We start from the raw sequence: 13,522 nt of genomic DNA on the forward strand, positions 1-13,522 counted from the left end.
AACGCCCAAATAGTACTGGAGATTAGTCACTAGATGTACTGTCTCAGGTACAAGGTATATCTTCAGACGATGTAACAGTGTAGAAATACTTAAAGAGATTGTACCAAACATGTAACCAAGTTAGTGACTTAAATGGGTACAGAAGTTTTCAGTAGTTCCATTTTTGCCAAGTACAACTCAAAATAGCAGATGCTATTAAATCTCAAAGAATTAAGAAATTTAAGCACAAGTCTTTTAATATCATCATTAGTGTAGTTTAAAAGCTATTGTCTCTAATACACCATGAATTTTTCAGCTTGATGTGCACAAAACCAAAAGCAAAAGCTGCAAGCCCAGACAAAGACATGTGTGTGTGGAAAATCTTTACTCTTCACAAGGCAGGCACATACTGTGATTCTCTACTGAAGCAGAAAGTCTGCTCACCCCTATCTGAATGGTTCGGTACATTTATTGCTATGCAATTAGCTATGGTCTACTGATGGCTGTTAGACCTTTGAAAAAGAACACAGTGAAATTCAAAAGTGCATGTGGCTTTGAAATTGCAGTATTAGGTTTCATGGGAAAGACAGTCCAGTAACTATTTAAGTAATTGTGAAGGAGGCTGCAGAAGACTATGAGAGGTAGTGAAGCTAAACATAACTGTTTTGACAAACAAAAATCAAGTAGAAAGTAAACAACTGGTGAAAAAACTCAATCACACAAGTTACAGCTGACAAATCCAAACTGAGCAAAATCTGAAGGTTAAGAGCAGTTCTTCCACTGTTGATCGTCCCAGAGAAAAACTACCTAAGCTTTTCCTTCCCAAAGACTTCAATATAAAAACACTGACACTCACACAAGATTCACAGAATCATCTGGGTTGGAAAGGACCTTGAAGATCAGTCAGTTCAAACACATCTGTCCTCTGATTCAAGAGTTTTCTTAAATTCTCCCCAAATAAAACCTATTTCTGGACACTGGAGAGTAAAGCAGTTCAAAACAGTTTGCAGCCGACATCTGTGAGAGAGTAATTTAAGCAAAGGGAAAATATAAGGAAGCTATCACCACTGTACCGATTACAAGCCCTCCTTGAATGCAGAGGGAAGTGTCTCCACCCAGGACGATCACTGACATTTTCTGCACCTCTGAGGGTTGTATTACCAACAGGTGCAGATGGACCAATGCTCAACAGCTAAGGGGGAAAATGAAGATGTCACTGTCCCTGCCATATGACACTTCTCTACTGAAAACATTCACAGGATCAGCTCAGAATAGGCCTGTGTAAGAGAAGGCAGGTGGGTTTTGGACCTGTGGGACAGAGCACCAGCAGAGGAGGCCTACGAATGGGGTAGAAGCACCTGTCTGTTGGCTGAAGCTTACCTTCTTGATTACAGAATAATTTCTTTTGTATTAACCTGGTAAAAAATGAAGGAAGTTGTGAAAGGATGAGGAAGGTAGGAAAATACCTTTTGCTGTGAACAAAAATCCTACAGGTCTGTGACTGCTATCACTAGCCTGTCCAAGAGAAAGAAGACTCTGTAAGAACAAGATGCTCAGCAAATCCACAACCAGGCTCTCAAGTCAGCCTTCCAGCCACTGGTAATACAGGAAAAACAGCTAAAGGAGGACACCTTCTCCCCAGCAACTTCATGGAATCAATCCTTCTCTCAGAACAGTTAAGCAAGTGGGACATGCATTTTAAAGGGCCTGCAGAACAAAGTAAACCAAGCTTTTAGGACAGCAACATTATTTCAATCAGTCAGAAAAAGAAAGCTATTTGCAATGCACCGACTGCTTTAGCACATCCTCCCCAGACACAACACTCATTTCTGCATGTGAAGAGGAAATGCAATGAAGAACCATTAATCTTCCTTAATGCTGGTTAAAAAAACCCCAAACAAACCAAAACAAAACCCACATCATTAATTCAGAAGCCATTTATTACCACAGAAGAGCAGCATGCATTACTAAGATAGTTTTCAAAATTATGATGGACCTTTTAAGGGAGAAAAAAAGCTGAAAACTAGATCTACAGATCTAGACTAAGCAAGGACACTGCCAGCAAGGCACTGATACCATCTTATTTCCTGCCACTATCCACTAACTTGATTCACGTGCTAAAAACACAAAACAACAGAAATCCGAGTTTTGCAAAATCTTTATCAATCCATTCTGTTTTGCAATTAATTTAGGTTTTTACCATCTTGCCCATTCTACAAAAAAAAAAAAATGTGCTCTCCAAACTGTCTCCTAACTGGAATGTTACACAAAAAAAACAGTTACTTCACTTACTCAGAGGAGCCCAACACAAAGATACTTCTAACAATACTGAATTTCATGGCTTTGGACATTCAGATTCCAACCATCAGTTTAAAATACAGCCTTCAGCATTTAAAATGCATTAGCATGCAAAGGCTGAAAAATAAGGTTACAGTTGCACCATACACTTTTATCAGATTTAATTGATTTACTGCCTGAAGGTGTAGTCCTGCATCCCGCCTTCAGCCACGCATTCCTCTGCACCCCCTGATCTCATCTTGAGATTGTGGACAGATGCCAGTAATTTTCTGAGGGGAAAAAGAAAGTTATCTTTGAGCTACTGAATACTCAGATATAAAAATCCAAGAAGATAGAGGGAGAACATACCATTTATCCGTGACTGTCCACTTTTGTATTAAGTTAAACAACAGAAATCAAGGCCAAGGACTAACAGTGGGAAACCTCTTCATACCTTTCTAAAGTGCTACAAATATATTATTCTCATCCTTTCCTACAAAAGGCTGTGTCACCTTCACAGCACTTAATTGTGTATTTTTTGATACAGTGCCCCCAAGACAACAGCCTATATTAGATGCATGTTGCAAAGTAACACTGAAACACATACCCCTTACTCCTCCCTTCAAAGGAGTATCCAGGTACCCTATTTCAGGCACTTAAAGCAGGGCAGAAGTCACAAACTCTAGCTCTCAAAAGGTCCATTTGGAAGTGCTCAAAGGAACAGGCAGTTCCTAGTGATTCCTGGTAACAGACTTCTGAAATACAGCACTGAAGACTGCAGCTTAAGGGAACCTCCCTGCATTGTCAAAATCTAGTTATGATCATTAATGCACAAATTTGGGGAAAAGAACATATTCTAGAAAAACACAGTAATATCTGACGCTGACCACAAAGACTACAGGAAAACAACAGAATAGCCACAAATTGCGATTAAACTTTAAGGCTTTTAGAGCCTGTAATGTCTAATTTACACATCTTCGAAGACTTCCCTCATTGCTGAAATTCATAAGCTTGTCTACACGGGCACAACACGGCAACAGCAGGTTCAGTATCAGCAACAGCTGCTCCGCACCAACTCCCTATTATTAAAACCCACTGTAAACGCAAACACAAGGTAGTGCCAAGGACTGGAATTTTAGCATAAATTTAGCAACATGAATTTTGCCCTAGATTATTGTAAAGCTGCTACTAACTCCCAGACTTTTTATAATGTATTTTTAATAGACTTCTTACCTTAAAAGGATTTCAGCAAAATTTTGATTGCCATTCCAAAACTCAGCCAAGCCAAGAAGGTTCCTTTGAGCACCTAAGCTAACTTTGAACTGTTGGAACCTTAAACTGGATTGGAGTGACAGTAAAAGTCATTTATACCAATATTTTTACTGATCCGAGCAAAAGTTTTTTGCACTAGCTTTAGGATCAATTATACCACCGCAGTATTTTCACCAAGAATTACAAGAGCGTTTTCAGACTTGCAGTTCTATGTTACTCTGTTCTCAGCCAAAAGTTTTCATGCACAGAAATTACACCCTCTTCAGGCAGAGGGCTGTAGCACCTCCAAGCGTTAACTAGAAGACATTGCACATCCACCCCTTGAAAGAAGCACAGAATTTGCCAAAAGTTAGATTAGTAATTAAAAGTAAAGACAAGAAAAGTGAAAAAGTCAAAAAGTATTCTGTAAAGTACTCACAGTGATAAGAACATTAAAGTGAAAAATAACTAATAACAGGTTAGAGAAAGACATTTCAGAAAAAGTTGAAATTAAATGCTCAGGTGAGGCACATCTCATTGGTCTTATACACCAACCCTAATAACCTGGTGAGGGGGTACATGCCACTTTAGCACACCACTTGCACAACAAACAAATTTGAAGTTTCTAGGGCAAATAAATTTTACAAGATACTGCATGAAAACACTTCACTGGTTTTCAAATTATTTTAGAAGGCAAATATTCAATAATTGATTGAGTCAAGCACTTGCTTTGCCTAAGACACCAGAGCCCCTGCTTGCATGCAACATCTTCACCCTGAGCAGGCTATGAGCTAAGCATATTCAAATTTGATTTTTAAAAGTCCAAGAGTTCCAGTGCAGCTTTTGTCTCAACCTTGACTGCAGAGCAAAGACACTTCCAAACAAGATATTCTGCATCTAGGAACATACTTTTCATTCTGAAATTGGATGCCTGGTACAACAGTTGTGATTGTATGAACACTGCCCAAATCATTTCTTCCTGCTGTAAAATACAGACACAGTGCTCATTTCAGTACCAGCTTTCTGAAGAGATTTAAGTAACTACGTAAGAGGAGAATCACCACATAAAATTCTGAGCCCCATTACAAGCAAGTTATGCTAGCAGTTCTACCGAGATCACTAGCGCACTCTCCTGCAAACATTATACTCTGCCTTCTATGATGAGGCATGTTCCAGTGTAACACAAGCCTGTGCCTCCCCAGCTCTACCACTCAACACCTTTCTGTTATTAACAGACACAAACTCAAGGTTTAAGTGAAAAGTCAGTAATATGGCCAATAAATGCTCAATTAGCAAACACACCACTTCCGTGATCTCTGATCTGGCTTGCATAGCTTTTGCCTGCGCAGGGCAGGAGCGGCAAAATAAACACTAGTGATGTTATCACAACTGCCAGCATTGCACCGTTTCTTTCAGAGCTCCTCTTGCATTACAGAATCTTTCAACAAGTACGCTTCAAAAATGCATAAGACCAATGCAAACCAAAACCAGAAATACTTTATTTCATTAAAATTCTCATAAATCTTCACATATAGGTAGGAGTACAAAGCAGTGTCAAAATCTATCCCTTTCCAATGTACTTGTATCTAGGCTTTATTCCTGGCTATGCCACTGACCCAATCTGAACTTTAAAATTTTCAGGGTACACTCTCATTACAGGTTTCAGTCAGAGCTACTAGACCAGGGGGTTTCCATCAGAAATAGCACATCTCGCTGCTCAGCCACTTTGATATGCAGCATACCCACAGTATAACAACTGAAGAATCCTGATGTGCACAAGCACTTATCCCCATCTTCCTTTTACTCACAGTTGTAAAACCGACGATGATAAAAGAGTTCATAAAAGATAAGTAGCTCAGGATGTGCAAAGCACTTTCTGGGATACAATGAATCATAGAAAGACAAATTAGTGTGTGCATGATTTCTTCAGTAAACTCACAGCTAACACTGAAAGTGCAGCTTATGGCAGGCAAAAGCTGATGTCAGAAGACTTTGTACAGGTTACTCTTCAAACAACTGCCACAGCTAGTCTCAATTCAGATAGTAGTAGTATCCCTATAAGCTTCTAAATCTACTCTACTTACTCAGCTCTGTATACTGACGAACTACAAAGCACAAGCTTTACAAGTATTTTTTATATTACGATCATCCACACAAAAGGATTAACTGAAGCATAAAAAAAGTATTTGTAAATTCAGGACAACAGGAGACGTCTGTCATGCAGTCAAAGCTCCAATCTGCACAGATGTGTATTATTTTTAGAGCACTACATCCCTAAGCCTTACCTCCATCAAAAGTGTTTCTCTAAAGCTATGCAGACATCCCACTCTTTTGAACTACTTGGAACAACGTCACTGGCTGAGGTTTGTCAGAGCTGTGTTTGTTCCAGCTTCAGAAAGCTTCAAGTACCAATACCTCTCTGATCCTACACTCCCAAAGAGCATCACATTTTCTTTTCAGTAAAAGACATCCAGGTAACAAATCCCTAAACTCAAGCTTCTGGGTTTTTTGTACGTTTGCTAATACACAGTCACATTTTTATCTTACAGAATGAGATCTTTTAAAACAATTTCCAGTTAAAAAATGTCAAAACAAATCTTTTTTTCCTGCACTTGATTTTTACTAATCGATATTTCTCCACTAAGCCAACTTCTTTAGGCAAGCTTTAAAATGCATGATGGGAGATTTAAAAAATTCCTATTTTAAGCTTAGTTTCATCAAAGAAAAAAAGCTGCCACCTATCCAGAAATAAACCAAAGCCCAGTTGTTTTAAAAAAAAAAGTCCAAAAAGCTCCAAGACTTTTTCAGCAATTCTGTTAGGACTTGTGGTTTTTTTCCCCTGCTTTTTTTGTTTTTAATTTGATCATCTGTTGACCGCTAGTTTCACGTGTAAGAAATGAGCTTCTCTCCTGCTAGCATTAAATTCTTTGAAGATTACATTTCAAGACAAATTGAAAAAGCCAACATTTGTCGCACATACCAACATTTATAACACAAAGCCTTCCATTTACTATTTAAAGTTTCTTAACTGCTTATGTGAACGAAGTTGCTCATTTTCTTTTTAGGAAAAAGTTAAATACATCACTATCTACCACATTACATAGTCCAGCAACAATGCAGGAATTAATAGACTTCAAGACTTTCTAATTACAACTGTGATATGGCTACTGAAATTAAAGCGTCACAACGCCACCCTTGCAGACAAAGGATTTTAAAATCTCTAATGTGAATTTATGTTTGGATAACAGAGACTACGGAACTACAGTTGTACCCCTCCCAACATCTAAATTAATCTACTGGTTCTTTTAATCTAAAGCTGCCAGAGCAAGCAGGGTTCATAATCTGAACCTTTTTTTTTTTTTAAATAGGAGTAAAAGGTTTGGAATACTCTAGCACATGCTCTGAGATCAGTTAAGACACTGCTTGAAAGAATAACCTCTTTAAAAGAGTAAGAAAAAACTCATCTCAATTTTCTCCTAACCATACCCAAGATGAACACAGAAGTTGTCTGGACCTTACAGAACAATTCTATTATTTGAACAAGTTAGTTGAACATGATATTCCTTTATCAATACAGAATAGGTGTCTGAACTTTTTCTTAAACTAAGCAGCTCCGTTATAATGGCAGACTAAGAACACAAGAACAAAAAAATTACTCTGACCATACATATATAATTAAGCTAAGAACACCTTTGTTAACAGATTACCTTGAGGCAGAAACAGGTTACCGGCCTTCAAGACATAAGAAAGAAACAAGAACTCTTTTCCCAATAAGAAATCTAACTATACAAGTAGAACCTTCCCTGAGAGGAAACATAGCTGTCCACTGAGTAAAAGAAAACCCGTGCAGAGACACTTCATCAGGTTCACAACTCCCTTAATGAAGCCTATATGGCTAGGAGCTTTTTTGTTTAAAGTGTGGCTAAACACTGCATCAGAGTTTTCAAACACTTTTTAGACTCACTGCTTTGTCTCCTAAAAACAAAAGTGTGAGGACACAAACAAAATTTGCTGCAGGATTGTCTGAACCCAGTAACGCAAGTGTCAGCACCAGATCTGCAACTGGTTCTGTACAGAGATGTCTGGGCTCCCCATTCTCCATCCAACTAGAACCAACTGTGAGACAACCCATAACTTCCAAGGCTATTTCAAATTTTTAATTTTTTTAAAAATAGGCTATTTAAACAATTTACAGGAAATGTATTAACGTAATACATCAGGTACACAATTAACTAACAACAGCTGCTGTTCAGTTTTCAATATTTGCTGTTCAAATTGTCTAGCATTTCTCAAACAGTGAGTCAGAGTTCAAAGGAGGTCAAAGTTTAAGAAGCTTAGAACTTAGCATACAGAAATATATTCTCCTAATACTTACGTTCTAATAAAAGTTATCATTTAAGAATGTTTGAAAACAAAATAAACAGATGCTGGAGCAGGGTATAGCTAAAATAATCACTATGAAAAACACCCTCAAAGACCTAACCAATGCAAAAATGAAAAGGCTCATGGGCTTTAATTTAACACAACTCCAGCCAGTCACAGAAAATCGATTTCAAGAATAAGGCATCATGATCTTTCAGAAATCACATCCAAGGCTCAGTTTGAAAAGTAAAGCAAGTAAGCCTTCCTGGGAAAAGCACTGATTAGCAACAGAATACATACAGAAACGTACAGCATACTGAACCCCTGGTATTTGAGGACTAGCTCCACACCTGACACTGCTTGTTTTCACAAACGCGGCAAATGACTATTATTCACAGCAGCGGGAATTACCCTCCTAAAAGCTGTTACCTGTCTTTCCCTTAACGCAACACTGCGTGCTGCCAGCACATTAACACATTCTTATTTTTCCAAAGGGAAGCACCTTTTTTTTCCCTCAAAGGCACCATGTCCACTTTTCCCTCCCGCTCCGCGCGCCCCCGACCACCAGCTCCCAGCATCCCGACCAGGGCGCTCTCCCCGCCGGAGCCGGGACAGAAAGAGCCTCCTCAGGCGGAGCAGCAGGAGCGGCCCGAGAGCCCCGGAGAGAGTGGCATCGGCAGGGCTGCGGGCGGCTCTTCTCCCCGAGACCCCCGAGCGGCAGGGCACCCGCGCCTCCGGGAGGCCTCGGAGCAGCCTCCTCTCCGCCGCGAGGGCCGGCGGCGCGGCCGGGACTCACCAGAGCAGGGCGCAGAGAAAAAGGCAGGAGCCCAGGGCCAGGAGCCGGCGGGGCGGCTCCCTCATCGTCTCCCCCGTCTACCTGCCGCGGCCGGGAAGAGGCGGCGCATCCTCCCCGGCAGAGGGACGGCGGGAGCAGCGCGGGCGGCGGCGGCGGGGGCCGCTGAGGACAAGCGACCGCTGGAGCGGCCCCTCCCCCGCGCGGCGCGAGCGCAGCTCCTACGCAACGCGACAGAGCGCGGCGCGAGCACGGCCGTCCCTGCCCGCCGAACCGAGCTCCTCCCCCACGATCCCTCACGCGCTGAGCTGGAAGGATACGCGTCACCCTCCCCGCCGCGCCGCCACGCCCCCCCGCGCCGTCTCCACCAATGGCCTGAGCAGCTGGCGATAGCCCCGCCTCCTATTGCTGGTTGCCGGCGCAGACTGGCTGCTCCCCTCCAGCGCGGCGACGAATCAGGAGAGCGACCTTCTCTTTCCTCGCCCCTCCAAGGACCCCTCGGAGGTGTCCGCGTGAAACAAGCCGTTACAGGGAAATCGCCATAGTAATAAATGACGGCTAACAGCAAAACCCGAAGCCGCGGAGCGCGCGATGAACGCCACTACCTCCGGTGCGAGGGACATTTTAAGGAACGGCGCTCCGACATGACAGTTTTTAGGTTGTTTTTGTTTTGATCAGGCTTCGCTGCGGGTTGCCCCACAGAGCCCAGCGCTAATTGGTGCCGGCGCAGGCCCCCAGCGGAAGGAATCGTGGCGGAGTGGGCGGGGGAACGCGGTTTCCTAGCGGGTGGGGCGGGGAGCGCGGGGGCTGCTGGGAGTTGTAGTTCCGGGGGGGGGGGGGGGCCGGCGTTGTCGGCTGCCCCGCGCGGGTCCTCGGCGGCCATTTTGCAGACGGCCTGAGGGGGCCCGTGAGGAGCAGTTGAGCCTACGCTTCCTCCGCTGGCAGCCGGATGGCGGCTCGGCCCGTGTTTTAGGCGCAAGGGGTGCCAGAGAGGCGCTTAAGGTGTTTGGTGCATAGTTATTCATTGTAGGAGCACGGGCCGAGCCAAGTTTGCCCGTCAGTCAGCAGGGCACATCCTGAGGCCCCCATGGGGTGCGCTTTCCAGGGAGCCGTGCCAGCCTGGCCAAGCCGTGCTGGTCCAGCGTCCCTCCCCAGCCCCGCAGCTTCCTGCACAGACCTTCTCTGTTTCTCTCCCTGGTGCTTCTTTTGCTCTGGTGGATGGGGGCAGGGGAGCACTTCTTGGAGGTGCTCAGAGGAATACAGGCCAGGCAGTTGGAAGTGTGCTCTCAGCATCTGTGGGTGCCCGCTCCTGATGTGGGACAGAAGAGAGGCGCCTTCCCAGGTACTGACACATTTGGGTTGACTGGTAGAAAAACACAACAGTTAAAACAATAGGGATTTTGTAGATAGCCAGGTCTAAATATGCCCATCTAAAACATGGCATTGTTAGGTCAGCTTTACACTGAGCTATAGCAGCCAAGAGAACCATCCCTGCAGCTTACTCTTGCCAGAGAAACAACTCAGGGTTGGGGTTCTTGCTGCCACAGCGTGATCAGAGCTGCAGTGAGTAGTACTCTACAGACCCTACAGACCCATAGGGTGTTAAATTACATCAGCCCTGAAAGACACAGGTGGATTAGTCACGATCACACCGCGCTGGAAACATCCACATGTCAGGACTCTGAACACGGAAGGACAGCTTTGCTCGGAGGGAGGCACGAGACAGTGTGACTCACAGCAATCCTTGCAGGAGCAGGGCCCTCCAGGGCCCTCCCAGGCCACAGCTGCTGTTTTTCCCAAAGGAGGCGCAGCCCCAGCCCCTCAGACCAGCTCTTATGGCTGTCTGGGAAGGCTCCCAAACCGGAGATAGGGGCCTGCGGGGCTCAACTTTGTGCTACCAGGCTGCAGGGTGGCATGACTGGAGTCAGCCAGCTGCAGGTAAATGTTCCCAACCAGCAGTGGAAACCTTTGTATAGTCTTTGTGTCTGTTCTGTTCCTGATTTTTTTACCCTGTAAATTTGTGCTTTCATTGACACTTGTCATCCCCAGCCCTTCCGAGAGCTCCATGTGCCACAGACAGCAGAGAGGCCTGCATGCCAACACATTGAGGAGAAGGGAAAAGGGAGAAATTCCAGCTTTGTGCCCCATCTCCACACAGGCTGGGGTTTAAACCCATGGGGCCAGCAAACCATGGGCTGTCCTGTGACAGAAACAGCCTGTCCTGCAGTGCCTTGAGGAGGGGGCTGTCACAGGAGGATCCTGGGCCAATCCCTGCTGTGTCTCTTTGGAAAACGGCGGGATAACAGCACAAGGGGCAGTGAGTCAGGGTGCAAAGCAGCACCCTCTGCCCCATACCTTGCAGCTTAGGCACAAGCCTGGCTTGGAGCTGCTGGATGAGGCTATGATTCATTAGGTTGAATGGGAGGAAATTCCTGTGCAAGTCACTGGTAAGTTTTGGAAGAAGCCTGTGGCATAGCAGAGGAGAAGTGGGTTCACTAAACCACAGTATGGATTATACTGAGATGAAAGTGGCCAGGGGGCCGGCTCTGACAGTGAGTGGCTGTGCTTTGTGTCCCCGTCGCGAGTGCCTGCCGCAGAGCCCGCTGGCTGCTCTCCCAGCGGGTCAATGGTGAGCCTGGCTGCCCCAGTGCTGCTCAACAAACTGGTCAGGTTCTGTCACCCCAGGAGTGCGGATGACACAGGAGCAGCCCAACCGGTTACTGAAGTGAGGCAAGTCTTGAAAAACGATGAGGAGTCAGCCAGCACCTTTGCCATGAGCGTTTCTTCAGCCTTTTGCAGCTCTAGAGCTAAGACATGGCACAGTGACAGAATGGATCCATGGCTGTGTGGGTGTCTGACCGTCCTCAGGAGGGTTATGAGCAGAGACTGTGTGTAGAGGGCCCGGCTGTGCCTCTGGGAACCCACAGCAGGGCCATGCAGGGCCATGCCCAGAGCAGCACAGGTGCAGAAAGCCTCTGTGTCCAGGGCCGTGCCTCCGCGCTGGCCAGGGGACCTGCCTCAGCGGTGGGAAAGTCCCCAAGTCGTGGGAGCAACAGCACACATTGCACCCACAGCTGTTTTAACCATGTCAGGGAATGCCCAAAATCTGCCGCGCCCCTCCCCCCAGGGCTGGAGGGTGACACAGAGAGGCAAGGCAATGCGAACTTCAGCTGCAAGTGCCTCCCTCCCTGCCTCCTGCCAGGACATGACCCCCAGTGAAGCACACAGGACTAGTCTGCTTCATGGATGCTACAGCAGTCATGGCACCATTCCTTTGAGTGAGAGCGGTGTGTCGGCACAGGGAGATGCCGGACAAGGCGTACACCTGCATACCCAGTGTCCTGCTGCCAAGTGGAGGATCCATCCATGGCCATCTCACCCAGCGAGCAGAGAGCACTTCCCCCTTCCACCAACACAGCCATAGCCACAAACTCTGCATGTTGGGGATGGCCAGGACCAGAGCAGTAGAGAAATCCACCCACAAAGCACTGGAGATTTAAACAACTGCTTAGCTATCTGCTAGAAGAGCTGGCAAACACTTATTAACCCATTACTCAGTATTTCCATCCAGAGCACTTGCCGTGGCTCTGGCAGGAGATGCTTTGCTTAGGGCCATGCCACAGCCTACAGTTGGGACCATCTCCATCATCAGCCTCTGTTGTGCTCCCAGGACAGAAATTCCTCTAGCCTCCTCCCAAGAGCTTTTCCTCAAGAGGGGGGGAAAAGGCTATGAAGCCACACTTGCTCAACCCTGCTGAGCGGCTCTTGACTGGCAGAGCTCCCACACACTGTAGTCTTGTTACCAGCTGGGGATTAATCACATACAGCTTAGACGAAACACAGCTAAGGAGCTGTCATGGAGGACCGATGATTTCAGGGGAACCGTTACAGTGACTGGGTAGGATCCCAGAGAAAAAGCCCCTTTGAGTCAGTCCCCACCAGGTATGAGCATCCACCTAAAAAGCCTGGTGCCATTAGCTAGACAGAAGTCTCAATTCATTGCCTCTGACATACCCGCATACCGGCACTTGCTAAGCTTGTTTCTCAAGCACTGATAAACTGAGCAGTACAATGGTTAAAAAAAATTACAGACTGCCCAATTTCCCAACTAGAACCCCTAATTAACCCAAAGCCCAATGCACTGTAGGGTTATCTGGGAACAAATATTTGCATGGGGTTCTCAAAAAGTGCTGCACGTTTGCAGCAGGGTCTTGATTTTTCTTGGCCAAATTTCTCTTGGCCAAATCCCAGGATGAAGCAGGCTGGTGCCGTTCCCACGGAGGGTGAGCCCTGCCGTGGGGCTGAACTCGAGCCACAATGTCACCCGATGATGCATGTACCTGTGTCTCCTGGGCGGGGAGGACTCGCCATGCCTGTGGTGTCGATGCAGAGCTGCAGAACACCGTGAGCATGCAAAGCACAACAGGTCACACTGGCAGCGGTACAAGCATCACTCAGCTGACAGAATATAAAAGCTGGGGCACCCCGGATAGGGAGTGCTGGAGGAGGCCACCCAAGGGCGACCTTGGTGTGGCGTTTCTGAGCAGCAGGAAAGAAAAGGTGCTGCTGCTTTACCTGCAAACCATGTGCAGTGAGAGGGCAAAGTTTGTCCATCACACTCAGACTCTCAGATGGACCTCAGAGTGTTGTACAGGCTGTAGAGTACCTCCCAGAAATTTGGGCACTGAGGCCATAGAGCAGTGTTTGTGTTCTGGAGAGACACCTGACCTTGGGTTACACCCTGGGCCTTTGTCTTTCAGCACTTTCCAGTGTTTGGTTGCTGCAGGTGCTAAGCCTTCTGCTCCATTCATCCCTATCTGCTCTTTACAAAGGCTTCTTGTTTTCCCAAGTGGGTTTTTT

The 13,522-nt window shown here is 45.9% G+C and overlaps 1 protein-coding gene across 2 annotated transcripts in view; it reads right to left on the minus strand.

The window, feature by feature from the left end:
- SUCO (SUN domain containing ossification factor) overlaps positions 1–8,946 on the minus strand; it is a 41,662-nt gene extending 32,716 nt beyond the window's left edge. For both annotated transcript variants that reach the window (XM_074906844.1, XM_074906843.1), the window contains exon 1: positions 8,666–8,946. In XM_074906844.1, the coding sequence (XP_074762945.1) occupies positions 8,666–8,730 (65 nt within the window). In that variant the 5' untranslated portion in view covers positions 8,731–8,946. The remainder of the gene's footprint in view (positions 1–8,665) is intronic.
- Between the last annotated feature and the right edge of the window lie 4,576 nt (positions 8,947–13,522).

Source organism: Athene noctua, chromosome 5 (genome assembly GCF_965140245.1).
Source record: "Athene noctua chromosome 5, bAthNoc1.hap1.1, whole genome shotgun sequence".
NCBI classification, from domain to species: Eukaryota; Metazoa; Chordata; class Aves; order Strigiformes; family Strigidae; genus Athene; species Athene noctua.